This window comes from Benincasa hispida, chromosome 8 (assembly GCF_027475165.1).
Source record: "Benincasa hispida cultivar pf3 chromosome 8, pf3_genome.v1.1, whole genome shotgun sequence".
Taxonomy (NCBI): domain Eukaryota; kingdom Viridiplantae; phylum Streptophyta; class Magnoliopsida; order Cucurbitales; family Cucurbitaceae; genus Benincasa; species Benincasa hispida.
Window position 1 is genome coordinate 9982303 of NC_143485.1, and position 18327 is coordinate 10000629.

Here is an 18327-nt window from a genome sequence, read left to right on the forward strand (position 1 = left end):
GTCGATCATTTCAGCTTGGAATGATGACCTCTTCCTCTTACTACCTCGAGATGACTTGGTAGGTACACTCGTTCTACCTATAGATTGCTCTACTGGCTCTTCATCTATTTCATCTTGATTTAATGGTGATTCTGTCTGGCAAACCTCAGAAGTGTGATAATCCTGTGATCCAAGTCGAATCTCATCTTCAAACTCTCTAAATGCATTCGTCGTCATCACATATGGGTCCTCACTTGATTGCCCTACTGCTCTGTCTTTCCCAAATACGGTGGAGAGGTCATTGTAATGTGGGAATGGCTTGTTCCACATCCCCTTCGCATTGGGATGACTCTGCATTGATACACATACACATTATTAATATTTATATTATAACACGTATCCGTACATTTTTTTTCTAGAATCTTATCCGAACCCAAAGATCGAAAATCTCCCTCTCGACCTGGACACATTTGAACTCCTCGTTCCAGCTGAACCCCGACTGACTTCACATCTCTGATACTGCGTTGTATTGTTTCTTCAGACTCCTCACCTTGCACTCAATGGTGTTCTGATTCAGTGCGCACCTGGGCACTTTCTCATGCAGAATTCGCTCTAAGTGTTGTAGGTATCCTGGTCGAAACGTCCCATTATCGGACCTCAACCGGTCTCCACCAAATACAATAGAGTTTCCACCAATTTAGCGTCCTCCACCTTCGACCATACGTGTTTAGACCTCTTACCATTACCTGTCATTATGCTGCATGCAAACGTTTGTTGAATGAAAAGATGCTATAAATTAAACACATGCACAAATAAAGGATAAACTGCTGAAATTATATGTTCCAATTTAACTTGTTCACACAGAGTCTTGGCACAAAACATTTTCACGACATACTTGAAATGTTCCATAATTAAATTCCATTCAATAGTAAAAGGAAAGTAAGCAATGAACATTGAATAATCAGGCTCTTTGCCATTGAGTAAACATTTCGACTGCTAAGTCATCCCTAAACTTGGTCCATTCCTCTGATGATTCAATAAATTCAATATGATCCCCATCAAGACCAACTAATGCAGAATTCTCCTCATCGGGCACGTCAAACATTGCAACGATTCCCATCTTCTTTGTGATCAAGTTGTGAATAAGGCAACATTCAGTTATTGTTCGACATTGGACTTGTATTGGGTAGAATGATTTTCCTCTAAGAATAGCCCACCGCCCCTTTAGCAACCCAAACGCTCGCTCGATAACGTTCCTTGCTGAAGAATGTTTCATGTTGAAAAATTCTCTTGCTGTTGTCGGTGCGTTTCCTACTCCACGCCAATCGGAGAGATGGTATCGTTCCCCTCTGTACGGCGCCAAGAATCCTTCAGCGTTGGGGTATCCAGCATCACATAGGTAATAGTATCCTGTACACATTTCGAAATGTCATGCACATGTGTTGTGGCAGGTACACATGTTTAAATAACGTATACGATTATTATAATACCCTTTGGAACCCTCACTCCGTACGGTCGCGGAACCGCATCCCTAAGAACCCTTGAATCGACTGCAGACCCTTCCCACCTTGGCAAAACGAAGACGAACTCCCCATTTTGATCACACACCGCAAGAACGTTTGTGGCAATCTCTCCTTTTCTCGTCCTATATCGAGGTCGATCGACGACACTAACATTCACTTTAATGTATGTGCCGTCTAATGCACCTAGATAATTCTGTTTCTCTCAAGTGATCAGAATGAATTAAAAAAAAACTATAGTTGCATGCATATTTATGACGTATTCATGTAAAAAACTGAGTACTTTTTATACCTGAAACCACTTCCATCTTCCATCGGTGCATGTATTTGTGATCGGTTCTGGTTTTCTTAACAAAACAGTGTGAAGTTGTAAGACTACCCTAAGAATTGCGTTGAAATATCTCAAAACTGTCTCACCAGACCTCGAAAAGTTTCTGCGTACCACTTGATTCTTGACATCGTGTGCAAGAATGTGTAGGAATATCACAACCATCTCTTTGACGTTCATACATCTTGTTGGTTCCAAACAACCAGTCGACCGTAGCATATTACATAGAATCGTAAAGGTACGTTTATCCATTCGGGTGCTTTCACGACATGCCAAGTCACTCTCGTAAATTAGGCGAAAGAAGGTCAACTACCTAATGCAGTGCCTAGCATATATCGGTTGTCTCTCTATCCTTCGGTAGTTGTTCAATAACGTGGTTAGTGTTATGAACAACTGTATTTGAGAGTGCGAAATAATTCTCATGATCGAAAAGAGGTCTTCAACAGTATCCATCTTTATAGGGAAAGGGATACACAAGTTATTCCTGAAAGGGTAAGGTATTTGGCGGATTATGTTTCATGATTAAGAAAGAACAGCAAACGACGTCAAGCGTCGGTATTGGGCATATTGGGTTATAGTTTAGATTTATGGTGTTATTTCCCAATGAGGATCTCACTCTTATGAGCGAGATCCTCATTGTTTTTCACCCATTGAAATGAACTTATTATTAGATAAAAAAAAATTACATAATAGTACTATTTCACCCATAATTCATAAAAAAATTGAGAAGTATCAGATTAAAAAATATAATGTCGTCAACCATTAATAAAAAAAAAAATTTGTGAACTAGTATTTCAAAAAAAATGTGGCCAACAATTAACAAATAACATATTTCCAAAAAAAAAATAATAAGTCCTAAAAAAAAGAGATAAACCTCAAAATAAATAATCTCCTCAAACTAATTGAGAATGATTTGTGCATTAATTTGGACCCCATAAGAAACACAAAATAATGATAGTTAGATTAAAAATAAAATAAAATAAATTGAACTAAGAAGTAACCAACAAAAAAAAATAAATTGAACTAAAGAGTAACCAACAAAAGCATATCTTTTTTAGTGGAGAAAGACAGTGGAAATATAGTGGGGAAAGACAGTGGAAATATAAAACGTATGAGTGGGAAGTCATCTATAAATAGAAGAGGGAGAAATAAGTGGTTGTTGGAGAGAGTTAGGTGCATTTATTAAAGAGTGAAATTAATTTAACTTCATTAATTAAAGAGTGAAATTAATTTGAGTGTTAGTTGAAAGAAAGTAGCAGCCACGTTGGTAGTAAAGTCAAGTAAATACAAATAGTAAAGTCAAGTAAATAGAAATAACATATTTTCATAAAAAAAAAAAAAAAAAAAAAAAAAAACAATGAGGATCTCGCTCATGAGGATCTTCATGAGTGAGATCTTCATTTCTAGCGAGATTTCCTTCTAGAGTGAGATCTTCATCACAAAATTAGTGAGATTCGCTCATGAGGAGAATCTCGCTCATGAGGCTGCTCTCGCTCTCTCCACTCTCACTCTCTCCCACTTTCTCGCTCAAAATCTCGCTCTCTCTACTCTCGCTCTCTCCAACTTTCTTGCTGGTCTTGCTCTCTCCAATCTCGCTCAAAATCTTGCTCTCAATGATCTCGCTGGTCTCGATCTCAATGATCTCGCTCTCAACGATCTCGCTCTTAGCTCATACTTCTCCTTTTGCCACGATGCAAGTCTACCCATGTGTGTGCTCTGCATTTCAACAGTCGACATTTCTAACGAGATTTCCTTCTAGAGCGAGATCCTCATCACAAAATTAGCGAGATTAAGCCCACATTTCTAGCGATATTTCCTTCCATAGCGAGATTCAGCCCACATTTCTAGCGAGATTTCCTTTTAGAGCGAGATCCTCATCACAAAATTAGCGAGATTTCACTTGTACAGGGTTGAAGTTTCGACTTATGTACAACCCTTTATACATATTGTTTCCAAGTTTTTTTTTATTTGTCGAGTTATGTATGTCGAAACTTCAACCTACGACAACCCTAATATACATTGTTTCCAAGTTTTTCCTTGTTTATCGAGTTCTCAACGTTCGACCTCTACATTAAACCAATCCTCAACCCTCGACTTCTAGCAAAACAACAATATCTCTCTAATATAAAAGGTCTAGTATTTCTATACTATAATAAGTTTTGAAAACAATCATATTAATATAAAAGGTCCTAGTTTTGAGGGGATAAAAAAAGAGAGTGTTGAGTGGGTAAAAAATGGGTTTTAATAACCCATAGGTTTTCTTTATGGGCTTAACAAACATGGGTAATAAATACCCACCAACTCAACTCAACTCATACCCATTTATCAAACACCCCCTTATTGACTCTTTTTTTTTTTATTTGCATTAAGATGACATAGGATGAATGGGAAGTCAAGTATGTACATTTTCTCTATTGAGATTTCATAGATTATGATCTCTATCCAATTTGACTTTTATGTAATTGTAATGGATTTAATAGATTTAGATATGAAAAAAATATATAAAAGAGAGATATAGAAGGAGGGCGAGAAATTTAGGAGAAAGGAGGAGATATGGAGAGAGGAGAAAATTAGTAAGAAGTAAATTTGACTCAATTTTCTTAATTTTAAAAAGCACAACCAATTTCATCATGCTCCTAAAGTCTTTTTATTAATTCAATTATTATATTAATTTTTCTTTATTATTATAACTTCTCTTATATTTTTTTTATACCATAAATTTATAGTTATATTTAATACAAGGTACGTTAATGAGCATTTCTTTATTTTTTTCAAGTTAATGAAGTAAGATAACAATTTAATTATATTAATTTTTAAGTGTTTTACCTTCTTAAAAAAGTGTATGCTACTTGAAATTTATAAATTACATTAAAAAATAATAACTATTAGATTTTTTCTAAATCAAATACAAAAGAAAATATTTTGAGAGATTTCTTTTTAATGAAATATTTAAATAGTGACATAAATGTTAAAATTATAATAATGAGATTTGGGGAGAAAAAAAATTGTTTGAGGTTTTATTTTTAAAATTTTTAGATGAAGTATATGTTTTCTATTTTAAATATAGCACAATGTTTGGTAAAAATATTTTTAACCACAAAATTTCGTATATTTTTTTTTCATAATTTTAACACATAAAAGCCAACCAATTTTTGAAACAAAAAATAACAATTTATGTGCAGATAATAAAAAACATCTACTAAAAATTTGTCGGAGAAAAAAATATAGGATGATTTTAGAAGTTTGTAGAGCTTGGAAGATAACACAATTGGAGTAACTCAAGAAGTAGATAATGAAAAAGGTTAGAGTATTTTAATAAATATCATTATATCTGAATACTTTAAATATTATTTTGTATCCTAAATTTGCGTCTAAATGAACATTTATAACCAATCATGTTATAAAACAAATACATTTTAACACATTTCATAAAAAATTAAAGAAAAATGATATATAGAGTACCTCTTTACCCATAATGAGTTTCTGAATTTTCAATATTTTCTTTCTAAAGAAATAAACATTATGAAATTTGAGAATGTATATGTATTTATAAATATTTTTTTAATATAGATAAATCATGAAAAGTAGTATCAACTTAAATGGTTGCGTCTCATTGGCATCAAAAGACACATAGGACTACGGGATATTTGAATATTGAAATGCAAATTTATTTTGATATATGCTTTGTTTTTTTTTATCTGATTTGGTGATTAATAAGAAAAATGTGTTTTTCTTTTTTACTGGTTTGATTTTTTTTTTTTTTTGTTACATGAAAACAAAAGTGTAACAATGATGATAGACATGATGAAGGAAACTAAACTTTTTGCTTTATCGAGGAGGACCATCATTTTAGCCCAAGTTTGTAATTTGAATCAATCTTTTTGCTTGTTTAGTTTCTTTTCATTATTAGTTGCTTTGGTTGTTTTTAATTAATAATTTGTTATTTTAAAACTTATTATATTTTTATTTAATAAGCAAGAGTCGATCTTAAAAATAATATAATTATTTATAAACCAAGATATGTTTAAAAACAAACTTAAATATTTAAAATAATAAGCATCAAAACTATTTAAATGACACATAATTATGCAAATAATTCAAAATAGAATAGTTTCAACTTTTATATCTAATTTGCATGTATTTTATATTGAGTTTATCTAATTTATATTTTGTAAAAAAAAAAAAAAAAAAAAAAAAATCTACATCGTTCAACTGATAACTTCATTATAAGTCAACTCTCAAATTTATTTATAAGTTCACATGTACCTATTTTAAACATTATAAACCACGTGCAATGCACGTGATCGGAAACTACTTAAAATAAAATGTCAACTTAATAATTTATATAACAATAATTTTTTAAAGAATTCTAACAATATACATTTTATAAATTAGTAACAACAAAATTAATTATAAAATACATAACATATTTTTTAAATTATAAAATAACTTCCCCATAACTACATGAGAGGTTGAATGTGTGTTTAAGATAATTTTTTTCCTTAAATATCTCTACTTTTTTTTAGTACATGTTGTATAATTGCTAAACATCACCTACTTTACTTTGCAATTCATACAAAAATATTAGACTACTATGTGATGTATAATTTTAAAAATGAACCAAGGGTCAACAAAACACTCATTAAGATAAGAAGGTACAATTTTTTTTTTAAAAAAAGGTTAAAGTAGAAGCTAATGTTATTTTTAATAGTTTTAGTAGTTGAAGAAGATTGAGAAACTACTAATATACCAATACTCTTGAAATTCAAGGTAAACCATAAAATTTATAATTAATTTTAGGAATGAATTAACAATTTATTTTGAAAAAAGTCATTATTGTCATATTCTAAATAATATCTAAATTATTCTCAATCGTCAAATTTATGAATTGTTTGTTTTTAAAAATTATTTGGACAAAAATTATTTACCTATCAAAATTTTAAAACTTAAAATTCTAATGCTAGTTATTAAAGTAAAATCATAAATCTTAGAATTAATTTTTTTTTCCAAAAAAATTGATAAATGCTACATATTTAGCTTTTCATATTTGAATAGGGTAGAGCGGATTTTTATTTAACTACGTACTTATGATGTTTTGTGTTGAAATATGAAAATCTCACTATTTTCATGGTCTACATAATACCTACGTTCATTTCATTCATCACATTTATGGATTCTTTTATTTTTAAAAATTATTCAAATATCAAAATTAAAAGAACTTAAAATTCTGTTGTTAGTTATAAAGTAAAATCATAAATTTTAGAAATAATTTTTTCCAAAAAATTGATAAACGTTATATATTGAGCTTTTCATATTCTAACTTTTGAAATTCTTAAAAAAAATTCTTTTTAGGAATGTGTTTAGTTTATTAGTATCAAGTTACTTTTATAATATTTTTTTTATAGAAATTATCTAACTATTAAAATTCTAAATCGTTTAATTAAATTTAAAATCTAATTGAAAGTAAAGTAATTAATTTCAATAAAAATGTGTCTATGGTTTAGATATTCTTGACAACAAAAAAATGTTATTATATATTCTTTTTTGACATTTTATAATTGTTGTCAATACACATAACGTTATAACAATAAATCAATTTTGAGTCAATTGATGATGACAATGGTAATCTGTCATAGTACATTTGACAATGACAATTTATACTTGTCAGTAAGGGGGTGTTTAGCTCACGAAATGAGTTGAGTGAGTTCGTAAAATGTACCAACTCATTCTTTGGCTCCACCAACTTTAAATGTTTGTGGAGTTGAGTTGGTATATTTTACACTCACCCCAACTTTCTCTTCTTCCAATATTTTCAATGACTCCATCCATTGACCACTGTCACACTCTCGGAACTAACTATGGGCTCCAACAATCACCTCTGATGACAACTCCAGCGACCAACTCCGGACTCCGACAATCGCCTCCAATGACAACTCCAATGATGAAATCCAGACTTTGACAACCACTTCCGATGACAATTCCACTGATGAAAACTTCGATGAAGAAATTCGGGCTTCGACAACCACCACCGATGACAGCTCCGGTGACCAACTCTGGGCTCTAACAACCTTCGCGCGACCAACTCTCGACAACCAATTCAAGGCTCCGATAACTACCTTCGTGACCCTACTCCGATGACCAATTTCAAGCTCTGATAAATAAACTCCAATGACCAACTACGACAACCACCTTCGTAGGCTCCGAAAACTTCCTCTGACTACAAACTTCGATGAAAATCACCTTCGATGACCACCTTTGAGAGAACAACTCTGACGACCAACTCGGGCTTCGATAACCACCTCCGACGACAAACTCCGACAACCAACTTTAATACCACCTTTATGCAACTAACTTTAGGCTCTGACAGCCACCTCTGATGCAAACTTCAGCAAAATCATGTTCGATGATCAACTTCAACAACCAACTTTGTCCGACCAACTCCAGACTTCAAAAACCACCTCCGATGACAAACTTCAACAACCTTCATGTGACCAACTTCGATTACAAGCCCTAGCAAAAAAACATCTTCATTAATCAACTTGGACAACCACTTCCAACTATTATAAGACTGATGATTGTTAAAGTATGTTGTAAGGTTGTTGATTATATAAAAAGTAGTATTTTGTCTACATTAAATGCAATATTTATACGTAAAAATTTGTAAAAAAAAATATTTTTATTTAATTGAATTCACATATCAAATAAGTGCTAAGAATATTTAAACAAAAAATATGTATGTAATTGAAAAATATGTAATAATTAAAAAAAAACCATAAATGAAAAAAAATTCCTGGAATATTTTCTCGCAAGAATTAGTGAAAAATAGAGATTTGTTCTTTGATGATCCTCCAAATTTATATAAATTGAAAGTGAAATTGTTCAAGAAATATGATGACATTCCATTGGCTGCTAAGTTGATGGAAGAGATTTAATTTTTAAAAAAATACATGACACAATAAAAATATAGAGCAAGAACAGGAACAAGAAGAACAAGAAGAAAATGATAATGAAATTAAAAATCAAAAGATTTTATCTCTCTTTGCTTTCTCATTTTATTTACCCATATTTCTGCGAGAAATATAATGAGTTATTTATTATTCATTGCCCAAAAAAGAAAGAATGGAAGAAAGAAAAGCTTTAAAAATTAAAAGCAATCCATATTTTATTTAAACAAATATGGGTAGAATTATTGAATAAAAAAATTTCAAAACAAAAATAATAATGATAAAAGCATATTATTAAGAGTTTACATCAGATACCCCAGACATATGAACTCAGACCAAATAACTCTGCACAGACATATGAACTCCAAATATCCTATCTCAACTCAATACCCAAACAACCCTTAATTATTTATTATTGACAATTATTTATTGTCCTTAGAAATCTAATTATAACATTTTTCAAAAGTGTCATTGATATTCATACCTTGACAGGCATGCGATGACTGAAAATAACAATCGCGAATTTTAATTATGACAGCTTTTGAATGTCATGAAATCTCAATTTTATTGTACCTAGGTTATTCTATCAAATTTCCTCACCAACTATCTATCCCTTTTTCAAGATATCTACCAAGGTTGCATTAAAACATTTAGAAATGTTTCATGAATTTCTAATGGAAAGGGGCACACACAACATGGTCTACACCTTGCTAGATGGGGCAAAATTATCAAACCTCAATCTCTTGGAGGCCTCGATATTCAATGTGTGATTGATAAAAATCGTGCTCTTCTTGTAAAATGGACATGGAGAGACGTCTATGAAGAAGACTCCATTTGGAGACAAGTTATTGATGCAAAATATGAGGTTAATAATCCATTCTCTTGGCCAAACATCATTGTTCCAGAATATACAAAGGTCATTGGCAGGCTATCTTCATGTACTTGAATCTCATTAAAGATAAAATTACTGTTAGAGTGGGAATGAATGGGCTATATCTTATAGGAGAAACAGAGATAGAAGAATAGTTTACTTTTAGGAGCTATTTGGATAGTTGATATTGTTTGAGTATAAAGATTAAATATATTGGATTTAAATGTTTGGGTTTTAAATGTATGAAATAATAAATGTCTGTGTTTGGATGTGTATGGTAATTAATGTCTAGAAGTTAAGTATTTGTGTTAAATTCAATAATTTGTATATAGAAACTAAAAGTAAATAATTACTTAATTAAATGTAAGAGATCAATTAAATTTAATACTAATTAATGTATTGTTATGTTAATTAATTATTTAATTAATAAAATAAATAATTTTTAATCAAATATATTTAAATAATTATTATAAATAAATTAGAATATTGATAATTAATAATAATAATTTATATTAAGGGGTATTTTTAAATATAAAATATATTTAAAGATATTTACATTTTGCTACTAAAAGTGTTTTACCTTTGGAATTTTTTACTAGGAAGTGTAAATATTTTTAGGATTTTTTTATTTATAAGAATTTTCCTTATATTACATAGTTAAGATAACATAAAATATTAATAGTAAAGATATTAGTTGAAATTTATAAAGTGTAAATAATATATTTATATTTAATAATTAATTAAAAGTAATAGTAATTAATATTTAATATTGATTTATCAATTAATTAAGCTATATTTTTACCGTCCATTTGTCAGATATAAAAATCTTACATTTTTACAAGATATTAAAAAATTCAGGTCATATGGATTTTAAAATTACTGGATAATAATATCGTGGGTTTTAAAAAGTGAAATTAAATAGATGAGGGATATTAAATGGAAAAATTCCCCACTGAAGGGTATATGTGTCTGGAAACTCAAATCAAACGGAGCCCTCGCCACAAAGTCTATCCCTTGAGATGGGAAGTGACCAGACATCCTCTATACATCCTCTTTTTGAAGCAATTTGGTCTGGTTTTTATCTTAAGACGGTTAAATTCTTCTTATGGGAGGCCAACCACAATGCCATTAGTACTTTGTGATAAATTGCAGCGACGCCTCTCTCACATGGCCCTTTTCCCACACTATTGCGTCATATGTCATGCCACCTATGAGACATCGACTCACCTATTCATGATTATATGTTTGCAAATCAATTTTGGAAGGATTTATTTCTCCCATTCTGATGGTACAGTGCCCTCCTCAATGAGGATATATATTTTAATCTTCTCATAGACACTCTCGCCATGAAGTTCTCTCATTGTTCTCTTAGAGTTTCAGTACAACATCTTCATTGTCGATTTCTTTCATCTTTATTCATTTCATTGTGTCTTTGGATATAGAGCAAGATTCTTCATTGGATCTAGAAACGGAGAGAATGTAAGTGATATTCTACAGTAATTCTTGTCCCTTAGATCATTTAGTATTGAATGAACGATCGTTTAGTATTATATAAATGATCATTTATATAATATTTAAACGATCATTTAAATGATTATAAACGATCTTTTATATATTACTTCACGATTGTGTAGTATTATATAAATGATCATGCATATAATATTGAACGATCGTTTAGTATTATATACACGATCGCATATACAATTCTAAACGAACACTTATAAATAGTTGGGCGATCGCTTATCAATTATTGGGTGATTTCTTAAAATTTGATTGGGTATTGCTTAAAATTTGCTAATCCAATTGCAGATCAATGACGCTACTTCACATCTTTGTATGATTTGGTGAGGAATGGGACCAGTCAGGAAGCAATTATGTTGGAGGTCATATGAAAGGTCTGAAGGTTAGAAATGATATAACAGTCAGTGAATTAGTGAATATTATGCACCAACGACTGAATATCGATCCAGATATGTTTGATATATACATCAAATGTTATTACAATCTATTGGTCCCGACTCCTCCAATTGACATAGTCGACAATGAAAATCTTAGCTTCTTTTTAAAAGGTAGTGATGCATCCTAGATATCGTTATTTGTATTAGTTATGAAGGAACTCATTATTTAAGGAGATCCTTGAGCGGAAGCGGATTGTCCAAATTTCATTAATTATTAAAAACTAAATTTATAGTAAACATACAAGATATGCATTCAAAATAAATTACAGCATGTTTGATACAAGAAAAAAGGATTCAAGATACATTACCTTTGAGGACCTTTTCTCTTCACGTATCCCACGAACAATCACGAGCCTCGAACACAGCAACCTCTTGAAGACTTTCTTCAAGAACTTCTCGAACCAAACGGAGACATAACCACAATGAGCCTTTGGTATTCTCAGGGTGAGAACCGAGGAGTGGTGGGCTCTAGATATTTTGATTAAGAGGGATTGTTTGAGTTTGGAGGAAGAAGAAGATTGAAGCACACAGATCTATTCTATAAAAACTAGATTGTATATCCAATGCTTCAATCATGTAAAAACGTAGAGGAAGAAGAGAAAACAATTTTCTTTTATTCTTTTTGCCACAAAAAATAATAACTACTCACTAAGGTGGTTGGAGAGAAAAGAGGGAAGTTATTATTCAAAATAATAAAATAATATAAATACATATAATAACTAACTTATCATATTATATTCATATTAAACTATATGTCATGTCAAATATAACATATAACCTATAGTCTTAATATTGTATCATATACAATATGAACTATAGTTTCTTTTCTCTATTTTATGGCATTTAATATAAATCATATTTATATTAAATTTAACAAGTATGAATCACATTCATAGAAAATATATTTGAATCTCATTCAAATATTTATTTCCTCCAATTAAACTATAATGTATCAAATATTATAACAATTATATCATATATAATTGAATCAATTTAATTATATCATATATAATTAAATCCTTTTGATCTATTAAAGGAACCTTATGGACCTGTAGCTTGAAGCTCCAATAGTACATAAATAATTAATTAAACTTTTTAATTACATTATCCCTCATCCGTTAACTGTTTGGCACTCCACTAAAGACCGACAATTGCACTCTTCGCACTATAAATATATTTTTGTATCCATTGGATACAACCAATCAATAGTACAATGACCCTTCACAAATTGCTCGTAAGTGTAGCTGGGCCAAATTACCGTTTTGCCCCTATAGTTATATTTAACTCCTTGAGTACCATTGATCCCTTTAATGAACAATAGATCATAGTCCTACTATGACTAAACCCCTCTCGGGCCAGGAGAGGGTGTGACGCCACATTGTTCAAGACCCGGAATCAGCTCTTAAGGGAGCAATTTATCTACTTACCCCTGCTTCGGGGAAGGAGTGAGTTCCATCTTGTGTAGTCGTGTTCCCAGCTCCCCAATCAAACAAATCCCTAAAATGGTAGGCTTGTTGAGTCGACGATCTGACCACTCTCGCCCATACAAATCAAAGGACCGCCCTCATAGACAGGAGTTCACAACTCACTCAGGATTCAGGTCATGTTACCTATAGTCATCCTGGTGAAATGAAAGTCTTTATTATGAACTGTGTTATATAATAAGACTAAACATTTCGTGGTTCAGTCTTATACAAACTCATTTGTATAGATATCCTCGCTCGCATGTCTAATACATGAATGATCATGATCAGATTATTTATAGCACTTTACAACAATTGTAACACCTACAAAGCGGGTCATACTCGTAGTGTCACTAGGATAAGGTATCCAACCTTATCCATATATTACAGATCATTTAGGTTATCACTTAAACATGATCCATTTGTATGTCTCTATATAAACATGATCCACCTGTATGTCTCCATATACATGTTTAAGTTACAACGATAACCTTGGATGTTAGTTTATTGGTTTGTGGTTAATGCTACTAAAATATTACATATTTTATAGACAAAGTGAATAAAATATCTATATTATTAATCACATAAAAGTTTGTTCATACAAAGTTTACAAACTATAGGACCCTACGAGATTTAGGGCATCAACCCCAACAATTACACCTCATGAAAGTCATGGAGTACACATCGAGAATATCTACCAGCAGTGCAATCCAACGAATCAACCCAATCCAACTAGTCAAAACTTTGGATGCAACCACTCCAACACGTATTATTTCCTCCATGTTTTCAATGGATGATCATATTGAGCCATGTAACTTAGGGGAGGATCGAAGGTTGGTTTGGTCATAATAATGAACACAAATGTACTCCACAGTTCGATACTGACCATAGATATGGACAATCTTCAGAACCACAAACTTCTCCAACACTTTACATTCATGTTCCAACCCCACTTGCTTCTGTTCCCGCCAGTTTTGATGCCTTCAGTTCAAATGCATTCCACCATTCCAACCCAACTATTTGTAGATATACCCAAACCATCAGAGGGCTCATCGTATGACGACCTCATCAAGATACCTCATGACTGTCAGAATGACGAGGATATAAAGGTTGGTCAGATTTTCTTTTCGAAATATGAAATGTTAATTAAATTGTCAATACTTGAAATAAAAAAGAACTTTGACTATCATGTAAAGAAGTCAGTGAAGAGCTTGTTAACTGTACTATCGACTACCGTGACTTTTCCCCCCTTTTTACCTAAGGTGAAAACTTGGTTGGTTTATTCCTTTCTCGACGCTGAGGGAGGTCATTTTTCTCCTACATTTAAATTGTTAATTAATAAGATAACAATGGCCTTACCTTGATTTCAATGTTAAGATAATTAATTCATACAACGGTCTTACCTTGATTTCAATGGTTTCCTCTTGAGTTGCACTCTCAATAACATTGGTTGGATCCAAATCGAAATGGCTCCTAAGATTGAACGATTGTTGGGGAATTCAATTCTTTCATCGGCTGTTGCTTCCATCATCTTGTGTTCAACAACCACGGATTGATCATGATAAATTTGGATTGCTCATCATGGAGGGTTCCTTCATTATTATTATTATTATTATCATCATCATGAGTCTCTTCATTATTACCATCATCATCATTACCATAATTATTATTACCATCATGAGTCCCTTCATTGTTATCCTGTACAAATCACACAAAATATACAAGTAAATAGTGATCATACATGATTATATAAACGATTGTTTAAGATTTTCTACACTATCGTTTAGAAATATCCACATGATCGTTTAAGATTTTCTAAACGATCGTTTAGAAATATCCACACGATCGTTTAAAATTTTCTAAACGATCATTTGGAGAATCCTGAACGATCGTTTAGGATTCTCCAAACGATCGTTCAGGATTATTCAAACGATCCTTTCGGGTTTTCCAAACGATCATTTAGGATTATATACATACATACCCAATATAGACGCTAGACTAGTAGCTTTATTTCATTCAGCTGTTGGCCCATCAGATGATGCTAGACAGCAAACGTATCACCCATCTGACGAACCATGGTAGTCAAGTTCACTAAATCTTTGCGAACTTATTTAATTTCCTCCCTAAAAACTTTGTACGATTTGAAATGACGATGTTTTGAGGACTTATGTTGCGTATTTAATGATTCATCTTGTCCCCTCTTAACCTTCTCCTGATTAGTCTGAACCAGCCTACGTGATTTGGGTTCTATGGTACAATGCTTAGTTACATGTTGATCTTAATCACCAATATATGGGGCTTATTGGATGGAGAGTGTTCTTGCTTCCCAACATGATGGTCAAACCCATCATGCCTCATAAAGGACTCATGGTATCGATGGAGTGATCATGCCCCTCACCCTCCTCAATCCTTCTTCCTTCAACATCGAGTCCTTCCAACCGGTCCTCCTTGTACCTTATCTCCTCTATTCTTGATACAAGTCTCATCAAAACAATAGTCTATATAAAAGAGAATGAGTAAATCATAATGCATGAAACTATGATAGATGCCAATAATTACTAAGTGATCGGTTATTTACTTTTTTAGGCTGAAACACATTCTTACTTAAAGAGTTATAAGATGGAGCACGAGATTGAGTCCATCTAAAAATTCTAGGAATTGCAGCCTTGCTGACTTTGGTGGCTATGAACTTACTTGACGTGGATAAAATTTCGTAAGCCCAAACCTATAATATGGGAGCTTTGTTACACATACATAATATACAGATTAAAGTGAAATGGAAACTAAAATATATACCTAGAATGCAAATGCAAATCCCTTTATATAGTAATATAAGGCATGATGAGCATTTTCTGCTTTCTTTGTCTCATGTGCTTCCTTCTTTCCTCGCATGATAATCTTCATGTTATTCAATGTATGTTTGAAAAAAACAAACGACCTGTCATAATCAATCCCAAATGTCCTCACATCAAATTAGGTTTTCTTGTCTTTTTCAATCATCACCATTTCGATGAATAATGCCAATGTAACCTTGATGACATTTTCATCGTTTGTAAAAGTGAACTTCTCGATCGCGTTCTCCACGTTCTTTCAAGAACTATCCCTATCATTTAAGTCCTTCGGTCCAATAATGAGTTGTCACGGTCTTTCACTACTTGTTTCTCTTTCTACTATTTCCTTGGTTGACCACAACCCAGTTATCATATTAAAATCATCTTAGAAGAATGTTACCTTCTTCCCCAATATGTTGAATGATATAACGTTTGGGTTCGCATCCGTTACCTCCCTCAAAAGAAAATGGTGAAAAAGTTGCCTATTAAATACAAGTTCTACATCCAACAGTGGACCAAAGGTCGTTGTCCTAAACATTCTCATATGTTCTTCTACAAACTTATTCTTAATAACCAACGAAGTTTTGTGGACTTGGCAAGAAATTGTAGCAGGGAAATATTTCTCAGTAGGGACGGCCATTTTAGTAACCTGCAACAAACGTATACATTACCACAATAAGTAAATAATTGCCTAAAACAACTAAATGATCACATAATAAAAACTAAACAATCGCATTGTAACGCCCTGAGTTTTTCATAATTCAAATTCTATAATTTCGTAAAATTTGAGGACAATTTTGTTAATTTCGAAATTCATATTTGTTTAAAGGATAGATTTGGATTTATGTTGCATTAATTTAACTTTAGGTTAATGTCGGAAAATTATTTTAAATTGGAAAAAAAAGGGTTTAGAAATATATGTTTATTTATATATATTTATGTTTTGGGAAGGAAAGGAATTTAATAATATAAAGTGGAATAAGGAAAAGAATAAAATATAGTTTATTTTATTTCCTTTTTAGTTTTATTATTATTATTATTATTTTAAAAAAAAAATCCCTCTCTATGAAATTAGATGCAATCTCTTTTCGTTTCCAAACTATGTGACTGCATGAAAGTGATGCATGTCCAAGGGTGCCAGTACATGAAAATGATGTACTAGGGCTGGTGTGTATGAAAGTGATACATACATAGAGGGTACTGGGGTGTACGTAAGAGGTGCACGCTCAGTGGGTTATATGTATACGAAAGAGGTGTATACATAACCATGTGTACAAAAGAGGTATACATCCCTACATTCATAGAGAGGATCTGGGGTGTGCGAAAGAGGAACACACTCAGTGGGTTATGTGTATGCAAAAGAGGTGTATACATAACCAGGTGTACGAAAGAGGTACACACTCAGTGGGTTATGTGTATGCGAAAGAGGTGTATACATAACCAGGTGTACGAAAGAGATACACACTCAGTGGGTTGTGTGTATGCGAAAGAGGTGTATACATAACCAGGTGTACGAAAGAGGTACACACTCAGTGGGTTATGTGTATGCGAAAGAGGTGTATACATAACCAAGTGTACGATCGTACACATTAAGTGGGTTATGTGTATATAAAAGAGGTGTATGCATAACCACGCGTACGTAAGAGATTGTGTTTCCTTCGAAATTTACCAGAGATTGTTTTCCTTCGGGATTCACCAGCGATTGTGGGTCCTACAGGACTTACTAGAGATAGTGGGCATATTTAACTACAGTAGAATAAAAACAAGTTTTTTTCATGTATGTGTCCCAGGAGGACTAGAGCAGTTTATATGTTCCACTAGAGGTAGGTATCTAGAGGACATAGATGTCTAGCCTGACCTCAGTAGTGGGGTTACTTACTGACTATTTTATACCCATCATTTCTCATGTTTATGTTTCAGGTAAGAGTAGGGACCCGCTGGCGAATGATATGCGAAATCCATGATTGAGCCACTGGGACCAATTTTATACTTCCACTCATGATGTTTAGATTTCTTTCATGTTGGAAACCTACTGATTAGTATTCGTTTCCAAACTTTTACAGTTTTCTAGATTCATTAAATTTCTAATTATGATTTATGGATACTCTGTTATTTGACTTTTATTTTGTTTTAATGAAAATATTTTATTTGACTTTATTTATTTAGCATTTATTTCCCTATGAAAATGTATCATTTTAAATTCTATGCATGCATGTGTATAGTAATGGTCTAGCTCGAGTCCTAGGGAGTCGGGTCGTTACACGCATAACAAATAACTAAACGATCATGTAACAGAAAACTAAATGATCGAATAACAAACAACTAAACAATTGCATGACAAATAACTAAACATCGTATTACAAATACCTAAACGATCGCGTAACAAACAACTAAACGATCACATTACAAAGAACTAAACAATCGCGTAAATAA

At 32.1% G+C, this 18327-nt stretch overlaps 1 protein-coding gene across 1 annotated transcript; it reads right to left on the bottom strand.

Moving 5' to 3' along the window:
- Positions 1-940: 940 nt before the first annotated feature.
- LOC150034350 (uncharacterized) lies at positions 941-15421 on the bottom strand. The gene is made up of 8 exons (XM_090316685.1): positions 15350-15421; positions 14610-14761; positions 14467-14536; positions 8068-8200; positions 7704-7978; positions 1792-2136; positions 1470-1695; positions 941-1389 (listed from the first exon to the last, which is right to left on the bottom strand). The coding sequence occupies exons 1-8, from the start codon at positions 15419-15421 to the stop codon at positions 941-943; spliced, it is 1722 nt and encodes a 573-aa protein (XP_090172811.1).
- Positions 15422-18327: the final 2906 nt, after the last annotated feature.